Source organism: Pinus tabuliformis, chromosome 4_1 (assembly GCF_031772625.1).
Source record: "Pinus tabuliformis cultivar Carrire ecotype Pingquan chromosome 4_1, CPIR1, whole genome shotgun sequence".
Lineage (NCBI taxonomy): Eukaryota > Viridiplantae > Streptophyta > Pinopsida > Pinales > Pinaceae > Pinus > Pinus tabuliformis.
In genome coordinates, this window is record NC_142303.1 from 221,439,842 (window position 1) to 221,462,599 (window position 22,758).

General features: G+C 37.8%; 1 protein-coding gene across 1 annotated transcript in view; it reads left to right on the forward strand.

Annotated features, from left to right (window-relative positions):
- Positions 1-22,758, forward strand: part of LOC149175032 (U3 snoRNP-associated protein-like EMB2271) — a 137,392-nt gene that overhangs the window by 96,851 nt on the left and 17,783 nt on the right. The window contains exon 6 of the mRNA XM_089419503.1: positions 3,932-3,997. Within this exon, the coding sequence (XP_089275629.1) occupies positions 3,932-3,997 (66 nt within the window). The remainder of the gene's footprint in view (positions 1-3,931; positions 3,998-22,758) is intronic.

The following is a 22,758-nucleotide window of genomic DNA, read 5'->3' on the forward strand; positions in this document are numbered from 1 at the left end:
ACTATTGATGACATATGCATAAGATGAGTGGTTCACCTTCTCCTATGGCAGATGAGCAGGATGAGTGGTTCACCTTCCCCTGCAGATACCCTACTGAGAGATGCATTCAGGCATCTCCTTGTGGACATGTTGGTGGGACATGGTTCATAGGATGCTCATTCCCTACGATTGATGGTTGACATGTCAGTGGGATGTGGTTCACCCTTTCCCCACGTGTAGGATCCTTCTTACGATTATTGATTGGCATGCGTGTAGGATGTGGTTTATCCTTCCCCTACGTGTGGTTGTGACATGTGTTTGTAGCATGTGGTTTCCCCTTTCCCTACGTGTGCTTGTGACATGTGTTTGTAGGGTGTGGTTTCTCCTTTCCCTACATGTGGTTGTGAGCAAGATGTGATATATTCTTTCACTGCTGGTGTTCCTGCATCATCGTGCCCATGTAGTCTAGGACACATGGGAAGTACTTCTCATCTGGCCAATGAGTTGGGAAAAGTGGATAGGGAACATATCACTACTGATGGACGCATCGTGTACTGCTGTACTCCCTATGTTTAGGATGCTGTTGTTCAACAAACTTGATCACTTGAGATCAAGTCTGATTTCGGTTCTTCACATGGTTATGTGGACCAACTTTTGTCAGTGGAGAGTGGTAAGGTCTTGTGACTCACTCTCGATCGATTCTTCCTCATTATCTATATCAGTGTTCAACAAAATTGAAACGAGATACAAAGATGGTTCATGGCGATAGGATGGCATGATGATTGGTGACAATGGCTAATGGTTTGACAGGTGGAACTCTTCCTAGTTGAGAGGGAGTGTTAAAATTGGCAACTAGGGCTAGATTCCACTTTGGACAACTCCTTTGGGGAAGATAACTGTGGCATTGAATTCCTCTTTTCGAGTGGACCAAAATTGACCAAAAAAATTGAAAATTTGGAATTTTGAATTTGCCTCTAAGTGTCAAGGTTGGATTCACCTCCATAGAACATATCGTCATGTCAAATTATATATAAGGGTAACCTCCATACTCATTTCTCACGTCCAAGAGCTCCATTATATGTATGAGGTAGCCGAAGTCTAGAAGGAAGATGAAGGGCTATTCTGTTTTGGGTTCTCATTCTTCAATAGGGCTGAGTTTCTTAGGCAAGAGGTTGAAGCTTTTAGGAGTAAGTATGGGCTGATTTAAAGTGTGTTTTGGACATTATTTATCCTCCATTGCAGACCGAGATCCAACAAGAATAGCTGTAGGCCTGAGGATTAAATGGAAGATTTTTTAGGGCTATTTGGTATAGGGTTCTTCTTGTGTAGATGGGCCGCAACTACAAGTTTTTGTTTCAGGAAGACCACAAGCCTAAATAAGCTTGTTCTAAGGTCAAAACACTGCTAAGATAAGACGCAGGCAGAATGCGATTTTTGTGACAATCTTGAGGGCTAAATCTAGCCCAGATTAAGTCTAAGGACCAATGAGGGCAGCTCCATGAATGCTAGGGTAAGCCACACTTGAAAGGAGATGCTTTGGAGTAGTTAAGCATGACAACCCATATTCTATAAGAAACCCTATCCAGACCATGAGTGACTTCTGTTGACAAAGGGAAGGAATTGCTACCTTTTGAGCCATCTTCTTGTTTGAGGTTGGATCTTCCTATTGGCAAGTCATTTTGACTTTAAGTTATTGTACTCTCTCTTTGTGATGAACATTCAATATTTATAATAAGAAGATTTGATCAAGGGTTTCCCCATCATGGGGTTTTTCCTTGGCTTGAGCCAATTCTTGTGTTCTCTTGTCATGACTTGTCTTTTGCAGCTACGTTGAATGTTCTTTCATCAGTTACTGTCATAAGATAATGATTAATGTAATTGCTAATGGAATAAATCTATGTCACAAGGTTCGTCGAACTTCAACCTTGAGGTTCGAATTTTGGTGAATCTTAAAATTTTTTTGAGGTTCGACCAACCTCATAGCCATTTATCAAATCCATAGATCAAAACTCATAACCTCATGTCACAACTCAAACTTGTAATCTACCCTTGCAATTTCCATGTTTATGATAGCATTTTATGGTTTTTTTGATGTTGATATCTTACTATTTTATCTTATATCACATTTTAAACTTAATATATATATAGAAAATGTATATAGATGAACCTAATGGTGAACCTCATCAAGAAATTTGAACTCGAACCAAACCTAATCATTGTTGAACTTGAACTCGAACCTGAACCATGTGACCTAGGAATAAATAATGGGCTAATGAAGTAACTGAATTAAGCAAAGAACATGTCTACTCAAAATTTAACAATGTCTCTCTCAGCTTGTCTCTTCATCCTCGGAGTTGGCTTTCTAGGATCTAGAGTAAAGTCTTACTTTGCTTTCTGCATATTGCTTTTTATATAGGAGCCACTTTAGTGCTCCTGCTTTGTATTGACATTATTGTACCCAGAAGTCATATTGACCTACTTTAGTGGTCATTTTGGACATTAATTCAGTTATCTTATCTAAATATTTCATCTGTTAGCAAAATCTAAACTATTAGGTATTTGTTCACAAGGAGATATTTCGCTTTCCAAGAATATTCCTTGAGAATACAAATTTGTGATCGGAAACATCGTATACTACTTCGGGGCTCCTGTTCCTAGATCTTTGAGACAAACTCTTACAAAGTCCAAAACGGAAGTTTTATCCAAAAGATTATTTTTGCATTTGAATATTTTGATTTAGACATGAATTTCTTAGGAATCATCAGTCATTGCCTTTTGCAAATAATAAGAGCTATTGCGTGATTCATTTGGGAAGAAGGGGCATCCAGATATTTTGACTGAACATGAAATTCTTCAGAATCATTAGTCATTGCCTTTGGCAAATAAATAAGAGTTTTTGCATTAGAAGGAGCTTACTTGATTCCCAAGAAGTAATATTGATTTTGTGTCACTACAGATACTGCTGTCAATTTTAATAAAAATAAATTATAAGAGGGGAGGTCCGGCATTGGACATCCGTCATTTTGCCATAGATAAGGTTCACTGCTTTTGTTTCAGAGATACCGTTTGGGCTTCTGATGGGATTATTGATTTATTATGGTACTAGAGATACTGCTCTGTTGCTTTTAAATAAAAATACAAGGGGTGGAGTCATTGGACATCCCTCATTTTGCTATAGTTAAGGTTCACTGCTATGGTTTCAGGTATACCATTTGGGCTTCTGATGGGATTATTGATTTATTCTTTCTCCCCTTATGGGTAGTAATCATAGTTGCCAGGTTTGGCTTAGGTTTGGATAGACGCTGAATATATTGGCCTGGGCCATGGCGAACTGGTCCACACTCCAGGCTGAACCTCCAAACCTTCCTAAAAAATGCAAGAAAATAACATAACATATATTTAAAAGTTAAAAAACTACTTTGCTTTGCTGATTTTGTAAATGAGCTCTCAGATCTTGAGATTTTTTCTTACACTTTCTCCTGCAAATGAGGATGGCAATTTTCATCTTATTATGGAGACCCGTGCTTTGGCGGATATGAAGAAAATATAGTTTTATATCATTTTAATGATGATGTTATAATTTATTGACACTGGTCATGCATTAGATGATGATGTTGGCACAAGGCACGATTTTGAAGCAGGTTTTGATGTTCTAGATTTTCAAATTTTCATTTTAAATTGAGCTTAGACTTTAAACTCAGGATGGCGTTATCATGTTTGTGAGACTCATGCATGTTTCTTTGATAAATTATTATTTTGTGTACACTAATGTTTTTTTCTGTGTTTATTTGATTTTGAGTGATATGCATAATTTGATAAGATATATCTTCGATATTTTTGGTGTTTTTTCTGCTTTTAGTGTAATTCTTATTTCAAAAAATTAGCCAACATTTCTGTTCTTGGCTTGTTATTTGCTAAAAAAGGATTGCATATTGTGATTTGTGGAATACAGACTGGATTTGTCAATTCACTTACTTTTGCACGGTCTGGACGCTTTCTTATTGCTGGAGTTGGGCAGGTTTGTATTTTTGGCTCTCACCCCTGATATTTATGCTAGTAATTTGATAAAAATGTCACATAGTTTTCTTTAAAGTTATGAAAAACTGTTGGATTTATGTTCTTGTTGAGATCTGAAATTTATATGCCTCGTGTTAGTTATGCACCTGCTGCTATCGAGATTCACCTCTCTGAACAGATGCTAATGTTACAAGAAACATATCAATTGGGATAGAAGATGACAGTTCTCTGAAATGGAAATTATATCTTAAATAATAGATACACTTATCTCTTTGAGAAAGTACCTACTTGAATTTTGTTGGTGTAAGTTTTTTAGGTTTCCTGTGATTAATTCCTTGAGCGTAGACGTTTAAGCAATGAAATTATTGATTCAGGTGCTAGGCTTATTGTCAAAGTTGCATGGGTGGTTCTGTCCTCCAAGCAGCTACACCCATACGTAATGCAACCTCAACTCAATACCTTTCTTCTTTAAAATGAGGATTGCCACACTACCACACCTATACTTTTAGAACCTCTTACCCTTGTGGTGTCTGCTCCCATGCCTACACCTGCACCCGACTTCATCCATCCATTTACCATTGTTTACTATGCTAGTTTTCATGCAGAGTGTTTGATCCTCTTCCTCCATATACATTTTTTGCTTTTGATGAGACTTTTGCAACTGTGACAGGCAAACCCTTGTGCGCTTACTTTCACATGTTGAGAAAGATTACAACAGTTTTATCGTTTCATGATATTGAGAACTCTCTGAAGTTTTTAAAATAATGAATATCAGTGGTCATGCTATTATGCTATAAGTATTGGAGATTTCAGTGCCTGTTGGCAGGAATCTGTTTATGTAAAATAAACAAACAAGGCATATATATGATAATTATAGTTGAGCAAAATAATAATAATAATATTAAATTATTAATTTTGCTACAGTCATGACTGTCTGGAAAAGAGGTAGTGTTGCCGCCTGATTGCACACCTAAGGTTAGTGTGTAGAAAATCCCTAATTCCACTTGCTGTGGCCTTGGGGGCAAGCTGTGAGTTGGGGCTGCCACCCAATTCCCAACTCCTCCTTTTAGGCTCTCTTCTAGATGAAGCCAAGATGGGTAGATCCTAAAGGAAATCTAGGGCTTGGTTAGTGATACTAAACAAGTTCTAGGAGATGAAAGATTAGTTAACCAAGAGATACATCATTCATCAATTTGAAACATGTAAATACTCTGACAAGTAAATGATATGATCATGAGCATGTAAAGACATCCAAATATGCAAAGCAAATAGATAAACAATGATATCAACAATAGAGATCCCTCGCAAGAATTGAAATAATAAGACCAGTGCCAAATAAATAAACTTGCTAGAAGATAAATGCTCAAGGAAGGAAATGTTACTTCTAAAGCATGAACATGTAAATGAAAGATAACAGGTAAAGATACAATTTGCACTTGAAATTTAAAGTGCGTTCACATGAAATATACTTGAAGGAAAAGTTGCACCAATGAAAGATACTCCAAGATAAGTAAATAAGCTCCAAATACTTCAAGATAATAGGTGAACTTTAAATGAAATGCTCCAAGTGCAAGAATGTAAAATGTTTGTAAAAGTAAATCCACAATACTTGCAAAATATGAAATGCTTCTTGAAAAGTAAATGAAACTTGATCCTCAAGATATCATGAACATGAAATGTATTGGAAGGAAATTAAAATGATGTAGAAATGCTCTTGGTTTATTTTATTAGTCCTACTCTAGCCTATTCTAAGGTGAGACTTCCTCTATAAACTTTTACCCTTGTAAGGATAGGGATGGTTGCAAGGGACCTCAATTGGAGAAGCTTAGCTTCATTAATGAGTATCCATCTAGTCCATTAGGTCAACCCACGTGCCGATGCTCCAACGCTGGACAAGCCAAACCTGAACTACCAGATCACATGTTTACCTTTCTTGCAAACTTGGGAAAAGTGTATTGAGGAAGGGGTCCTAATCTCTATACAACCAACTTTTGTCAGAGGTTAATTCTAATGAACAAAATGATGAATTGTGATTGTGAATGATATTCACAAGTAAAGTAGCAAATTGCAAATGAGAAAATGAGATAAATTATGAATGAGCTATGTAAGCAAATCTAAATCATGCAAATTGGAGATTAGATTGTTGCTAAAAGTAAACAATAACTAAACTAACCAATTAGATATCACTTGCATGTAAATGGAATCAAACTATTGAGTGCGTACACAAGTGAATGATTACGTGAAAATCAGATACTAAATGAATTGAAGCTTAAGTTGCAGGAAACGCTGGCAGGGGAGGAGTTTCCATATGGAAATGGAAACGAAACGCGGAAATGTGTACGGTACGACCTAGAAACGCGTTTCTGGCCGTACTGGCACGTTTCTCGAGGTGGAAACGTGGCCAGTACGGCCCGAAATGCCATACGACGTCGTTTCCACATGCAACTTGACTTTTTTTTTGTTTAATTAATTTGTTTTCTAATTTTTAATTAGGTTTTTCTAATGCCTTCTAGTTGCTTCTAGATCCCTGTCTAAAGTTATAAAAGTGAACTTTTGCCCTAGTGTTGATATGCAGTTCATCAGGAAATTTGAGGCATATGCTGTTCATGGTAATGTTAAATTCTTAAAGTAAAAGTGATATTCTCCTTTATGAAAAATAAAGATAAAGGAGAATATCACTTTTACTTAAATTTTTAACATTACCATGAAATGACTCAAGATGTTTGAGAGTGGTTTCGCCCTCATTGGATTTCATATGGAGAAAGTAGAATTTTAGATCTCACTCAAAATCCAACAGACTTATTTGGTTTTCAGGATTTCAGGATTGAGGGGATTGCAATGTTTCCGTTGGATTTTATCATGTACTAGGGTCTGGAACTTGTATTTAATCAAGAGAACCAAGCCCTCTATGCAGGGGAGACTCCCAATAATCAAGAGCATGTAGGGTACTAGGGTATGAAACTTGTATTTAATCAAGAGCACTAAGGTCGTTAGACTATGTAGGAGGAGACTCCCAATCAAGCACGAGACAAGAAATTAGAAATTTATCGTGGCTGATTTTGGATATTTCTATTTTCATTATGTGATCATTCATGAGTAAATGTGATGTAAATTTAGAGACTTATAGTTTATGCATTGGCAATTGACAATTTTATTATAATGTAATAAATTAGAATGTATCATATATGCTTTATGATTGCACATATTTCTTAAATGTCCTATAATATATATATATATATATATATATATATATATATATATATATATATATATATATATATATATTCGCGTTTCCCCGTTTCCAAAATTTGGGGGGTTCACGTTTCGTACCTGTGCCCGTTTCGGAAACTCGTACCTGTTTCCACGTTTCGTGCAACCTTGATTGAAGCATAAAATGGACAATTAACTCAAAATTAGTGAATGAAATGAGCATGAAACATTAACGTGAAATTAGAAATTGCATGGAACTAATTCAACATGGTAAGGAAACACTTGCATGGAATTGAAATTGAACATGCAAAATGAACAATTAGTGAAAAGGTGATAGCCAAGTGAAATGGAAATTGAAATAACCACTTAACTCAATGTAAAAAATGTATTAGTAAATGGAGAAATTTGCATGCAATTAGATCATTAGCATTAGAGTGAAACAAGATGGAAATGAAATTAATCTACTTGCATGAAAAGGAAAAGAACAAAATAGAAGAGCAACAAACACAAAGGATCACCTTCTCTCAAAGAGAGAAGGATGGGATGCCAAGGGGATGATCCCCAAGCTCCAAAGAAGAATAAATTTTTATTATTAGTTGTGTGAGAGCCCACTTATAAAAATGAGGGCTTAGCTTGGAAAGAGCTTACAATATTCTTGATGATCAAGGATACTCTTTCCCAAAAGAAGTTACAAATGTGAACAATGAAGGAATCTACTGGAGAAATGTTGCAAGAAAAGGGCTTGAAAGCCTTGAGTGAATAAGGAAATACAAGAGCTACAACTCCTCAAGCATATGAGGTTGTAGAAGAAGAGATGATGAATAGTTAGGAGAGAATATTAGTCTTGAAGGTTCAAAGTGAAAGGGCTCCAAGGCATGCACTTTGATTCTCCTCAAACTCGAATTGCCTCTAAAGCCTTTTTCCAATCGAAATCACCTCCAATACATATGCACCGTCAAATAGGACAAGTTAACATGCAAGAGAGATAAAGAGCTGAAATATACAAGAGGAAATCAAATCCATGAGATAGAAAAAGTTAGTGGATCAAATATAACTTCAAATATATTTATATTACAACAATTTCCTCACTAAGATCAACTTGCAAGAACTAATATAGTTGGAGAAAAATTGGCCTAAACCCAATGCTCTAGCCTTATATGCTTGATATAAAATGAAGCACAATTTAAAGTAACCAATAGAAATTGAATTTTGAATTTGATGGAAGGAAGAATGTGAGGCTTATAGAAACCCCCTTATCAATGTCTTTAGATGTCTTTGGGTAATCCTTAGCTTGAGTGACTTATGAGCTCCTTGAGGTCATTGGAGATGGATGGTCCAACCGAAGACGTCCCCAATCTCCAAAGGGACTTGGTAACTTGCCTTGAAAACAATCACACTTGCAAAACCAACTATTAGTGAAAAAGGAGACTTGTCATATGAAGGCAAAGTTGAATTTGTTGTTCAACCGAGAACAACAAATTACAACAAGTGCTCAAGATATGCCAAGCTCAAGGGAGATTGCAAGTAATTGCAATCTTCCTTCCCTAGACAATAATGTCCTCAGACAATACACAAAATCAATTAGCTATGCAATATAAACTCAATGAAACACAATCAAATAATTTCAATGATACTATGCAATAAAAACTTTTCGAATGACCCGTGGAGATAGATTTAGCTAAAGAAAAAGCTTATATTGCGGCCCGATATTTTACCTCATCCTCAATGCATAACATCACAGGACAAGCATGTATCCCCCAAAAACTTTCCTTTATTGATCCAATAGAAATCTGAGTATAGTAACAACAAACATCTAGCTTCCAACCATGAGCAAATGGGAGCCCAAATGGTTGATTTATTCAACAAATGGAGAGAATCCCAATGAAAGAGATCATTGACAAGTGGAGCAAGTGATGGAGATCCCAAAACCAAGTCGAATACCATGTGTATGAGCCAATGCCAAGTGTGGGATCGAATTCTGGTAGGTGGACAGTGTGCTCCTCTGACTGTTAATGCATATCCTTTATGCTGCCATGTGTGGAAATCGAGTGGGAAAGAGGAGGAATCTCCCACACAAATCTCAACCAAAAATCAAGGTAATGACACCTCTACACAAGTGCCAACCAACTGCCATCCATCTCTAAGTATATATTGTTGTGTGAGCTGCGTAGAGGCTGCCAAACATGCTCTGCGTGTGGGCTGAACTAAGGGTGAGTGCACAAGTGGGAGGTGGAGTGGAGATGTGTGGAGATCTCTAAGTATATATTGTTGTATGAGCTGCGTGGAGGCTGCCAAACATGCTCTGTGTGTGGGTTGAACTAAGGGTGAGTGCACAAGTGGAAGGTGGAGTGGAGATGGGTGGAGACATACTCCACGATTTCCTCAATCAAAGATTAAAATCCCATCAATCCGATTTTAGTAGACAAAATGAACCCCACTTGGGCAACAAACTCGACCTCCGTTGAGTGCATTAACTCATATGCTGATGTTGTGGCCAAATCTCTCTTTAATTTTCCCTTTGACTAATCTTTTGACTTGAGTTTATTTTCCATGTCATTTCCACTTCATTTGTCATGTGGAAATATTTATTATTTTCTCCACTTATTCATTTTTTTGCCAATTTATTTCCAATTTTCCCACTAGACTTAGGAAAAGTGGGTTTTGAGGGGCTAGAAGTGACTTTTTGGTCCCCAAAGTGTCCTAGAAGAATGTTGAGGTGGAGAGGATGAATTTTGAGTACTCATACACCCTCAACATCTTTTGGCATCCCTTTATTACATTTTAGCCTATCTAGACTTAGTCAAATCCCGCGAAATTTTAAAGATGACGTAGCATGGTAATATACATTGACCATAGACACTAAGATGGACTCGGGGCTCAATCTTCAAGTTGTCACCGCAACTTTGGGGGTATGTGTGAGTGAAAAAACTCGGTTAATTATTCATCGCTAAAAAGCAAGAATAATTAGCTAAGTGAGAAAACACCCTAGGGTGTACCCACCTGCTGATCGAGTCCCAAGTCTCCTAGGCCTGTTACATAGCTTTATTCATCATGCTAGTGACATTTTTACAACTCCCCGTAGGGTTGCGAAATTTAAGGACTAAAGAAGAAAGAAGAAAGAGAGAAAGGGACTGGAATGCCATGCTAACTTCTGAAAAATATTGGTGTACATTCTGTCTCATGGGTTATGGAGTCTTCATATCGCCAAAGTGTTGAGAAATCCAAAGAGGTGGCAGTTAAATGATTTCTCTTGTTATGGCATTAACTTGTGATGATTTCATTATTATTTTTAGATCCTTTTAATTATCTTTTCTTATCATCAAGACTAATGCCAAGCAACAAATAGAAGAGAACACAAGATGTAGGCACACTGCTAGGGAAAAACCCCACTCTAGGGGAAAACTTGTTCAAAATTCTTCCTTCAGTAGATTCAAGATGAGATGACTTAGACCCTAGACTAGAGACTTCCTCCATCAAGTCATCCTTGTTTGATCTTCCTTTCATTTATCATTGTGATAGCACCAAACTGTATTTGCACCCGAGCCATCATCATTGTAATACCACCGAGACCTTCTTACTATAGGATCACCGAATTGATGCCACTGTGATATTGAAGTCATTGTGACAGCTCCGAATTGAGGTCACTGTAGTGGCATCAAACTGAATTGGCACCCAAACTGTGAGACTGAAGTAAGCACCGACTCATGTGGCATATCACCGAAATTATAGTTACTATGGAAGCATTGTACTGTGATAACATCGAGCTTATAGTAGCACCGAACTGTAGGAGGCATAGTATCGAACTGTGTTTGCATAACCCTGAACCGTGTAAGCATAACACCGAACTGTGGAAGCATAAAGAACCTATTCGAGTTCCCTGTAATAACACTGAAACATCTGCCTTATCCGAACTTGTTATCATCGAAACTTTGTCTGAAATTCGAACTTGTGTTATGGTGTAATGCGAAGATCATATGCTTGTATATAGAGTGGTATGTCCATCCTAAATGAGCCGATGTGAATCATGAAGAGATTTGTCTTGGTGTTTAAGCTGACATGATATTGTTTGAGGTAAGCCGACTTGATGAGGATTCTTTCAACAACAAGGAGACTTAGACTCAATGGAGGAGTCTTCACAAATTGACTTGATGGAGGCTTGACCTATATATTTGACCCAAGCATGAAACCCATGCTTTAACAAGTCAATTAAAATAATAAAATTCTTTTTGCTTTCTTTTGACAAATATATTACATTTTGACTTAAAGTACAATTATGAAGACCAAACCTAGTTACATTCTTCAACACAAAGTGCAACTCAACAATCAACAGGTAGAAAGACCAGATAAATGTTCCTCAAAACATTGCAACGAGTCACTAGTCTTGTATCAATCCTTGGACTTTTAATTGGAAATCCATGTGGTGACCCACCTTATAATTGGCAGTATTAGACATGAATGCTACTATTTATAGTTGACTAGTTTTCCAGGATTAGAGATCACTACGATTCTGTTGTAAATATTGGTAGTTTTCTTTTTCCTTTTTCAGATTTATTCTTACAATTTTTAACTTTACACAACATTGAATCCTCGGAGCCCATATTGCCTCAACAACATTGAAGCTCAAAGTTTGGGGCTTATGAAGGTTTGATGGTATGTGATTTCATTATATTGGAATAACATGTGCATTTAACATGCAACATGTAGCTTTGTTGGAACCCTCCCCAAAGGAAGAATATTGGATTATTAGTGGAATCATATTTGGATTGAAAGAGGGAAACTAGACGATAATTGCGTGTTAATTGATGTATGCACCTATTATCATCTGTAATAATTTAAAGGATCTAGTAGGGGATGAGAACAACTGCTTTGATATTTCCATCCCAAGATGATCCTTTAAGTCAATTATAATGCTAAAAGTGGGTCCAAGTTGACTACCATAAAGAAAATTGCCAAGGAAAACTACATGTAATGAAAATGAAAGGTTGGTTGTTGGCTTTGTGTCAAGTGGTGATCCAAACGCATAGGATTCAAGGAATGAAAGTTGCATGTGTTTGTTTTGTTTTCTTGCTTAAGAAAATGGAGAATTCGGTATAGAAAATGAAGTTGTTGATGAATAGCAACACATCCTACAAGATGCACAAGGCTTAATTTATCCAGTAATCTCATCACGTACATGAGTAGGGTGTATTTTTGGATGTGGTTCATGGACTCCAGAGATTCGTGACCACCACATCCACGAAAACATTATTCTAGGCAGATCCATACGAAGGGATCACTTCCCACCAACTCATTAAGGGAGCCTAACCCAAGAGTGCCAAGGAGAATTGACCTTGTGACCTCTCAACAGTGTTATAAGGACCGAACTGGACTGATCGGTTCAGACCGGTCCGACCGATTCAGAACGATCCGACCATTTTGAGGCAAAAACTGGTTCAAATCGGTGACTCGAACCGTTTTTGTCTAGTTCGGTATGGTAAAGCCACGTAGAATGCAACAAGTGGGGCCTGTTTTGTTTTTTCTTTTAATGTTTGTCTTAGCTGGGCACTAGCATATAATATGTGCCTAATATTCAAGCATATGGCCCTACTATTGCTATGCATTTCATGGTAATGTTAAATTTTTAAAGTAAAAGTGACATTCTCATTTACTTAAATTTTTAACATTACCATGAAATGACTTAGGATGTTTGAGAGTGGTTTTGACCTTATTGGATTTCATATGGAGAAAGTAGAATTTTAGATCTCACTCAAAATCCAGCAGACTTAACAGTGTTACAACATTTCAAGATTGGGGGGATTGCAACGCTACATTGGATTTTCTCGTGTTTGAGGTTATGGAACTAGTATTTAATCAAGAGCACCAAACCGTCTATGTTCCTTGATGCTAGTGGCATTGGTTGTTGAACTCCTCTATCATGATCCTACTAAAAAAATACCCATCAGTCAAACAAAATCTTGACTTGACATGCTATGATTTTTCTATCTTATTTTAATGCTTAGAAGGTGATATTGATGACAGAGATCCCAATATAGGCAACGATTTGGATGATATGTAGATATTTGTTGTAGCATAATTTTTTTGGATGCTAGAGGCCATGTGGATCTTGTTTGCTGATGTATTTTCGGTTTAGCGATGGATTGCACAAAGTGCTATTTTGGTTATGTGCACCCTTACATGCTATATTATTGAGAAGTTTTGCTTATTTGTGTATAAATGGTTTGGATTCATATGGATGCACATGAATATATGTGTTTTTCTTTAAAATTTGAATATTTCATGTGTTTTTGGTTGACGAGTTTTTTGGTCCAGTTTTTTTACTGGTTTCCATACGATTTTGACCGGTTCTCGGTCCGGAGGGTCTATCGGTTCAATGACCGGTCCGTTTATGATAACTATGCCTGTCAGTAGCGAGCTGCTTTAACGACTAGAACTCGACCAATTGAGGTAACCCTCGGGGCTTGACTTAGGTGTATTGAATCTTGAAATGACTAAAATTCAAGGTTTTTTTAATTAATTTTTAATATTTCATCCTTTATAAATTCTAACATAGAAAATCATAAAAGCACTAGCCAAAATTCTAAACTGAACAAACCAACCAAAAAACTTGTCAAATAAAAAATACATAAAATATCCAAATTTTGTGAAAACAACTATATAATCATGTTCATCAAGGTAAATAAAAACCATTAGATACCAAGGGTTGCTTGTTTACGTTTGTTGTTGACACCAGTGATGTAAGGGTGTCAATATCAAGCTTAATTGATATATATAAATTGAGAGGAAATGCATGCACATTGAGTCTTTAAATGGCCTTTAGACTTTAAAAATGATCACATGTTGTAATTAAATCAATACATAGCACCTCAGGAATCCAACTTTCTAGATTTTTTGCATCGTGTGGACCATCCTTTGCATGGGGATCCTTGGTCTTTTAACTCACCCTCAAAGCTTCAACATTGACATTAATGTCATTCACTTTTGATAATGGAAGCAAATTTAAGCCATTCCAACTATGTTTGTCCTTTGGAACTGCTAGTAGATTGCTATCCATAATCCTATTCAAGTAAGGGTCAATCTCCTCCAAGAGTAAGGGATATGCATTAGATGTGTTGTTAAATAACTGATTGTATTGCATGGTGATTCAATCATTCAATTTTCTTTGCTCTAAATGATTTACTTTCTTCATGTATATGCACTCAAACACACTCCATTTGCATTGATAACTTGCCATAGGATTTAAATTGCAAATGTTTGCAACTTGAGAACCTTGCCTTGACTGAGAAGTTGTGATAATGGTGAGAAGCTTCTCAGGAGTGGGGGAAGCCAATCCTCGTGCTCACATTTTGCAATGCTTGGTCCCTAAGCGTCCTCATCTTTCTTTATGATAAGATTTGTGCCTAGGGGGCAACCTTCTATTTGGTCAATGGTGAAATTGAAGGAGAAGGAAGAGGCTGACAAAATTGTGGTGAAATGCTTTCTATAGAGTGACATACCATTCAACATTTCCAAGAACAATCCATTCTACCATTCCATGTTTGAAGTTGCCGCCATTGCTGGTCCAGGCTAGAAGGGCCCTTCTTATAATGACTTGAGAGGGTATCTCCTTCAAGGGGAAAAGGCCAATTGCACAAGGAGATTGGTTGAGTTGAGAGAATAATTGGCGATCACGGGATGCACCGTTATATCAGATGGTTGGACAAATGGGAAGGGCAAGTCCATTTTGAATTTCTTGGTTAATTGTCCCAAGGGGACAATGTTTATCAAATCTATTGATGCATCTGCACATGTTAGCTATGCACAATTATTACGTGAGTTATTGGATAACTTCAACCAGGAGATAGGTCCGCAATATGTTGTCCAAGTCATTGCAAACAATGTTGTTGCTGACAAGTTGCTCATGGAGAGGTATTGAACTTATATTGGACTCCTTGTGTCATCCATTGCATTGATTTGATGCTAGAGGGCATGAGAAATATTCCTTGGATCAAGGAAATTGTTGATTCAAGAGTATACAAAATATATTCACAATCATGCATTTGTTCTAACACTCGTGAGACAGTTCGCAGGGGGAAAGCGTTGGTCCGTCTTATTATCACGCATTTTGCAACTAGCTTCATTTCTCTTCAATCTCTTCGTAGTTCAATGTTGGAGTTGTAGAGGATGTTTCTCTTAGATGAATGGAACTCTTATGTCTAGAGCATTAAAGTGGATGGGCAGGCCATAGCCCAACTTGTGAGACATGTTGACCACTGGGATGACACCTGATGGTTATATGAAAGACTCCATGCCCAAGGGTGATCCAGAGGACACTTGTACCATCAGATATCATTAGTCAACAAAGTTTGTTAACTCTACTTCTAACTTCTCATCATCTTTTTTGTACCAAGATTCCACACCCTGCGGGGAATTGTAATAAATGATACTAGTAATGATGAGTTTTGAGTCTGTAACATGCCTAGGATGTTTTGACTCTATTAACAAACGAGTACACCTTGGAGTGTTTTTTTAATTTGGTTGATTATCCCTTCTTTTTCAAAGGCGGATAATTTTCTGGGTTTTTTCACTCACTTTTTACCCCAAAGCCGGAGGGACGGTTTGAAGGTTGAGCCCCTAACGCATCTTAGTGTCTAGAGTCGATGTATATTACCATATTAGATCATACAAAAAATTTCGTGGAATTTGGTTAGGTCTAGGTAGTCATTTTTTATTTATTTTTTAGATTTCTCGCAGATAAAAAATTGCAAATAAAATTGTATTTAAATTGTAATAAGTGTAGTCTAGAGAAGTTGTATGGGGTATGAGTAATAAAAATTACACCTCTCACCCTCAACTTTTTACTATGACACACTTTGAGGGGTTAATAATGTGTTTTGGACCCTCAAAACCCACATTTCCTAAGTTTAGTGGAAATTGTGGCTTTTAATTAGGCTAGAATTAAATAAAATAGAGATAAATAAATTATTCCATGTGACAAAATGACGTGGAAATGACTTGGAAATTATCCTAAGTCAAAGAGTTCAGTCAACAGACATGTGGAAGATGACTTAGCACCCTGCATCATAAATATACCGTTATTTCATAAAATCGAATTTCCCAGAGATAAAGCAGTAGTTGCACATGTGGAAAATCGAATTTATTAGAGGAACTCATGTACTAAAGGTGATCCGGATTTATACAGGTACGCAACAAATTACATATATAACCAGAAATACAGAGATGCAATAGAAATAATTCTTCATTTCATTAATGTAAAACACTGAAATATGCTTACAAATAGAGATGGAAATAAACCATCTAGGGCGATGGTAGCTTATCTCTGAGAAGAGATGTGGCGGCTACATGCCTCTGAACTGTCTTACAATGAGGCTCGAAGGCCTATTTATTGTTAAGAAACCATGGAAAACCCTAAACATCCAAAAACCTAACCCTAGGAGATGAAGCGCCAAACTATGGACCCCGTTTTGGATAAATTGGTACATCAACTTCCCGGGGTCGTAACTTTGGCATACGATCTCTGTTTGACGTGCACAATACCTCTTTAGAAAGATCTATCCGAGGACTACAACTTTGGGATGAGCAACATCGGTCCATGGACCCATGTTGCTCCTAATTTTCCCCAAAAACGTCGTTTAGGGCCTCAAAACGGCTCTGAAAGTTCAAGACTCGAAAAACTGCCAAAAATAGTAAATTGTGCTACAATTAAGGAAATGGAAGCCCAAGTGGGATAGGTGGGTGCCCACCAACATCCACCTGGATCATTCCTCCCCCCTTAGGAAGCAATGGTCCCCATTGCGTTGAGTTCCTTCATTAGATGAGGAAACTTCTACTAAACTTGGTCCCTGGTGGGCTGTTCTGCAACCTTTGATGTGTCTAGTAATGGTGGGAAGTATGGTTGAGGGCGGTCCACATTGAACACTCAGTGCAAGCGAAGGAATGGGGGAACGCTGTGCTCTAAAACATTGTTTCCCACAGCCTTGGTAATGGTGTAAGGACCATATCGGAGTGGTTTGAGCTTCTGATGGGCTCTTGTAAGGCATTCTTTTTGTAGATGCAACCAGACTTTGTCACCCACTTGAAACTTGTGTGGTACCTGATGTTGATCATGTCGCTGCTTGCACTTGGCATTTCCTAGAATGGAGCGGCGATAGATCGGCTCGTTGGGTAGAGGTGCTCCGGAAGTCAGATCAGACGAATGCTTGACCTGACAGTGCAACGGTACCCCTGTGGGTGAGGAGAAGATGTCCCTGTCTTCTTTCATGACCGTATCCACCTGCTTCTACTGCGTGGAGGAACCCTTCCCGGGGGCCATGGATGTGGCTACGATCTTCCCCTTACTTTGAGAGCGAACCAGACAGAAAATAAATTTCCTAGTCTGGGAGATGATCTTACTGCCTTTCTTAGCAGAGATCAAAGAAGTGGCGGTAGGTGGGGCTACCTCCGGTATCCTGTATAATGTATTACACAGAAATAATAACAGCGAGGCCTTGACTCATACACAACATGTCGCTTCCACAAGTATGGTTGGCCTAATAATACATCACAAACATCAAGCGGTGCAACATCACACAATACCTCATCTGTGAAGGGCTTGATGATGTAGGGAAGGTGGCACTGCTGACGGATTCAGAGATCTCGTCCTTGGTGAAGCCACCAATGTTGTATGGTTGCAGGTGTGGTATGATTGGTAGTCCTAGCCGCTTTACGACCTCTGTTGAAATGAGGTTCTTTTGGCTCCCACTGTCAACAATGAATTGCAACGACAAACACTTAACCCACATCTGTGAGTGGAAAAGACGCTCCCCCCTGCTCTAGATCTTCGGGCTCATTCTTTTGGACCTTGGCAGTGGCAACAGTGGCACTGGGCTCTGCATCAATGATTTTCTTCCCTTTGTCATTCCCCTTGTCGGGTTCTGACTTAAAGTCGGAACATGCATCTGATTCTGAAGCCTTCAACTCGGCCATCAACCACTGCTTGGTCTGACACTCACTTGTGTTATGAGTGGGGCTCTTATGGAACTCACACCACTTTCCTGTGTCCTTCTTTGACTTCGTGGTGTTGTTCTTTTCTTGCGGTTTCGACGGGTTGTCTTGGGTCACCCCGCCTTGGCTTTGTCCTTGTTCTTCGGATTCGCAGATCCAAAGTCTCGCTTCTTTTGTTTAAACTTCTGCTCGATCTTGATAGCGTATCGGTATGCTGTGCCAAGCGAGGAGATGTCCAGGAACTCCATCTCGTCCTGGATGTACCTGTGTAGGCAGTTGCGGTATTTTAGTACCAAATGTAGCTCGGAATCCTTGATACCCAACTTTGTGCGAAGGGTATGAAAAATATTTGTGAACTCTGGCACATCTTGGTCCCTTCCCTGCCACAGCATGGTCCACTTTATGTATTTGTTCTCATAGCTCTTGACAGGGTAGTACTGCTCCTTGATGGCATCCCATAATGAATTCCAAGTGGGTGCGGCTGAATATAGTGAGCCCGTACTTTCATTCTTTTGCTCGCAGTAGGTTTCCCACCAGTCCTTGATGTGGGGAGCTGCTTTGAGAAGTGCAAAATTGATCTTTTCTCGGCTGAAAAAATCATGAACAGAAAAATAACCATCTAGCAGATTTAACCATTTATCTACGACATCTGCGTTTATCTGACCCTCGAATATGGGGATTTCAAAGTTAACTTGTACTTTAAAGGGTGCAGCGTTTCCAGCGTAGCTGTTGGAAGCGGATGCCTCGCCCCTGGGTAGCTGCTGAAGGATCTGGGCAAAGTTTTCCATCATCGCATTCCTTTGTCACTCAAGGGCTTCTTCGAGCAAGATTTTGATAAGATCTCCTGCCCCCTTGTCTTTCTTTTCATCTACCATGGGAGGCCATCGAGATTTGCGAGGCTGGTCTTGTAAAGGTTCGACCAGTTCAAGCCCTAACTCCTTATATCCCGACCTCGTTGGGGACATGCAAAAAAAAACATAGAAAAAACAGACCGCTTTGATACCACTGATCCGGATTTATGCAGGAACGTAACAAATTACAGATATAACCAGAAATACAGAGATGCAACAGAAATAATACTTCATTTCATTAATGTAAAATACTGAAATATGCTTACAAATAGAGAGGGAAATAAACCAGCTAGGGCGATGGTAGCTTATCTTTGAGAAGAGATGTGGCGGTTACATGCCTCTAAACTGTCTTACAATGAGGCTCCAAGGTCTATTTATTGTTGAGAAACAATGGAAAACCCTAAACATCCAAAAACCTAACCCTAGGAGATGAAGTGCCAAACTATGGGCCTCGTTTTGGGTAAATCGGTACATCAACTTCCCAGGGTCGTAACTTTGGCATATGATCTCCGTTTGACGTGCACAATACCTCGTTAGAAAGATCTATCCGAGGACTACAACTTTGGGATGAACAACATCGGTCCATGGACTTATGTTGCTCCTAGTTTTCCCAAAAAACGTCGTTGAGAGCCTCAAAATGGCTTCGGAAGTTCAAGACCCAAAAAGCTGTAAATTGTGCTACAATTAAGGAAACTAAAAAACCTAAAGAGACAGTTGTGGGGGTCCAAGTGGGATAGGTGGGTGGCCACCAACATCCACCTGGATCAAAAGGAATATTCTATGGTATATTTGGGTTGAAGGTTATGTGGGGCCTCATCTCACAGTTATCTCAGGTTGTTCTACTCTTAGCACTCCACTCTTGAGGATTACAAGTTTCACTTGGCCAGACAACGAGTTACACATGGAGGAATCACGCAGTTCTTGGGGACCTACACAGAGCTATCTTGGGATCATCTACATATGTGGTATCCTTTAGTTCGAGTTTGCATTTGTTGACTGGAGTTATCATGGTACTTGGATTCACTCATGGATGAGTTTACTATGCCATATATGGAATTCGATTTCCCTTGATGTGCACATATGGAATTCAATTTTGCTCTGGTGTCTCTATCTTCTCCACATCGAACTTGATTTATCTTTCCTTGGGATTTGCTCCAAGTTCAGTTCTCACATGCATTTTTTCTTGGGATTTTCTCCCAACTCTATATATAATGAGGCCCTGTGCTCTCATATTGTATCGTGTAATACGAGCTATAATGCTTGAGGAGACTCTGTGGGATTGCATTCATTACTTGCAATATAATACAACAGTTTTTGGGATAAAGCGTGATGGTGTTCTTCTCCTTGCATATGTGGTAAATTCTTGACTTGTTGTTATGCTTCTATTTATTTTCTCATGTCATTATTTCTTTCATGCTTGTTTCAAGTTATGTTAGTATTCAACTATCTCATATTAGCATAAGAAATAATTATTTGCTTTAGGAAAATAAATCTTCTAGTGCATAATAGATGTATCTCTAGGAATTTTTTCCACTTCACTTATTTAATTTCATGTCGATTTAATGATTTGTGGTGAAGTTTTATAGATGAATCATTATTTGGTCAAGCTTTTCAAACGCGAGGGGAAAGTCTCGGAGGAATCAACCCATTCTTGAAAAATATTCAAGGAGAACCCGCATGTTTTGAATTCCTAAGTCTCATCTATATCTTATTTGTGTCTTGCGGGGATTCTTTCAAGTTTCTTAAAGCTTTTATTTCTTGCATCCAAATATCAAACTTGGAAAATTTTATTTTTACGTATTGTACTTCATTTATCAATATTTGGCTATTTAAAAGAGCTAAGTCGTGGCTAGTCAAAGAGGAGAGCTTGCTCATACTCTTTGGCCTAGCCTCTTGTAGATTATTTTTGTAACATACTTTATAATTATCTTGAGCTAACATTTGTTGTTGTAGATTGTTTTTAACCTGTTTTTTTTGCAACTACTTGCGGATTCATCATCAAAAAATTACTTACAAGTTTGCATGCAGAACCTTGGGGCTCAGATTTGGTGATTACTTCCACATTTAGGCCGAATTCATTTTATATAAGGCCGTGTTTTTCTTGAGGAAGGCCAAGTTCATTTTGGCCATCTCTTGCTCTCTCTTGGTCGTGGCCATAGAAGAAGCTTATCTTCTCTTCTTCTTAAAAAAAAATCTGCATTTTGTTGAGCCTTTGTGGGCCTCAAATTGTAGAAATTTTCAAAGAGGAAAGGTCTATGGTTTGAAGCTAGTTTGTTAAGACTTTCCTTGGATTTTAGAGAAGACATCATTGTCTTTCCCTTCTTGTAACAACTAATAAAATTTGTGATTTTGGGAGCATGGGTTTTACCCATTGGTATCCCTATCTCTCCACCTTTTGGAGAGGCTTGGTGGTTTGACTTTGTTGGTTTATTTCATTTTGCATGCATATTATCTAATTGGGAAATTAACAGAACATGCATCACACTCATTTTGCATGCACTTTAATTTAATTTACTACATGTGTTAAATCTATAACAAATTCAGATTTTTTGCATGCAAGCGCTTTTTACTTGTTCTTATTTGGCTTGAACACAGTTCCAAGTTTATGTATGCTTCACCATTAAACACATTTTATATGCATCAAGTATTTGGACAAATTTTCTCCATAAAGTAACATTTTATTTCATGTCAAGCAAGTACATTTCAAGTTGAAGTTAATTCTCATTGTTTGGTTAATTTATTTATATCCCCCAAGCATCACTAAAACTTACCTCCAACTTAAGTTGATTGAATAAACTTTTTAGAGACCGTCTACCTCTATTGACTCCTCATTGTGAGGTCCAGATATTTGGGCGACGATGAGGTCTGAGGACTAGAGTTCAATTGTAACTTTGCCTTAACACTAATTAATAAAATAAACCAAGAACAACATTCCATCACATTTTCTTTGTTTGCAAAGTTCTTAAATTTCTTGCTATTTTGATGGTTTAAAGTCTCACATGCAAGTCTTATTTCAAGTGGCACTTTGGATGCAAGCATTGTAATCTCTTTTAATTTTTGGCAACAAGTTTAATTTTCTTGTACTTGGAAATTGGCTCATCTTTTGGTTTAATTACATATTGTCATGAATGGTTGATTTCACTTTCAAGTACTATTATTTTGGGGTTGCAAACTTAATTGTATGTTGTCATTTTGGCCTAACATTTGAGTTCTTTTTATCATTTCATTTTAACAAGTAGATTTTTAATTGTATCATTTTGAGCAAGATAGTTTTCATGCTTTGATTTGTAGACTTATTCATCTTAAAAACATTTATAATATCTTGTGCTAAGGATTTATTCTTTCACTTTTCAGGATTACTTTGGCTTTCCATTTGAAAGCATTTCACTTCATTTTAAGCAAATACAATTTCATTTCTTAAAGAGCAATACTTTGAAAGCACTGGTTCTTTATGTATTTCATGCTTATCTTATGTATTGATGGTTATTGCTCATATCAGTTTTTGCTTATAAATCTTAAAGAAATAATCTATTTAATTCTAACAATTCTCCTAGAAAGTCACATCTTTTTTAACTGAACTTTTCATTAGGGACCACCCCATTTAGCTAACCTAGGAGATAACTCAAATGAAGAGAGTCGGGACTAGTTTGACAACTCCTTTTTTGAGTTCCCTGCCACCAACCGCACCTTGTGGGGTTGAAGGCTTTTCTCACTGTCTTGT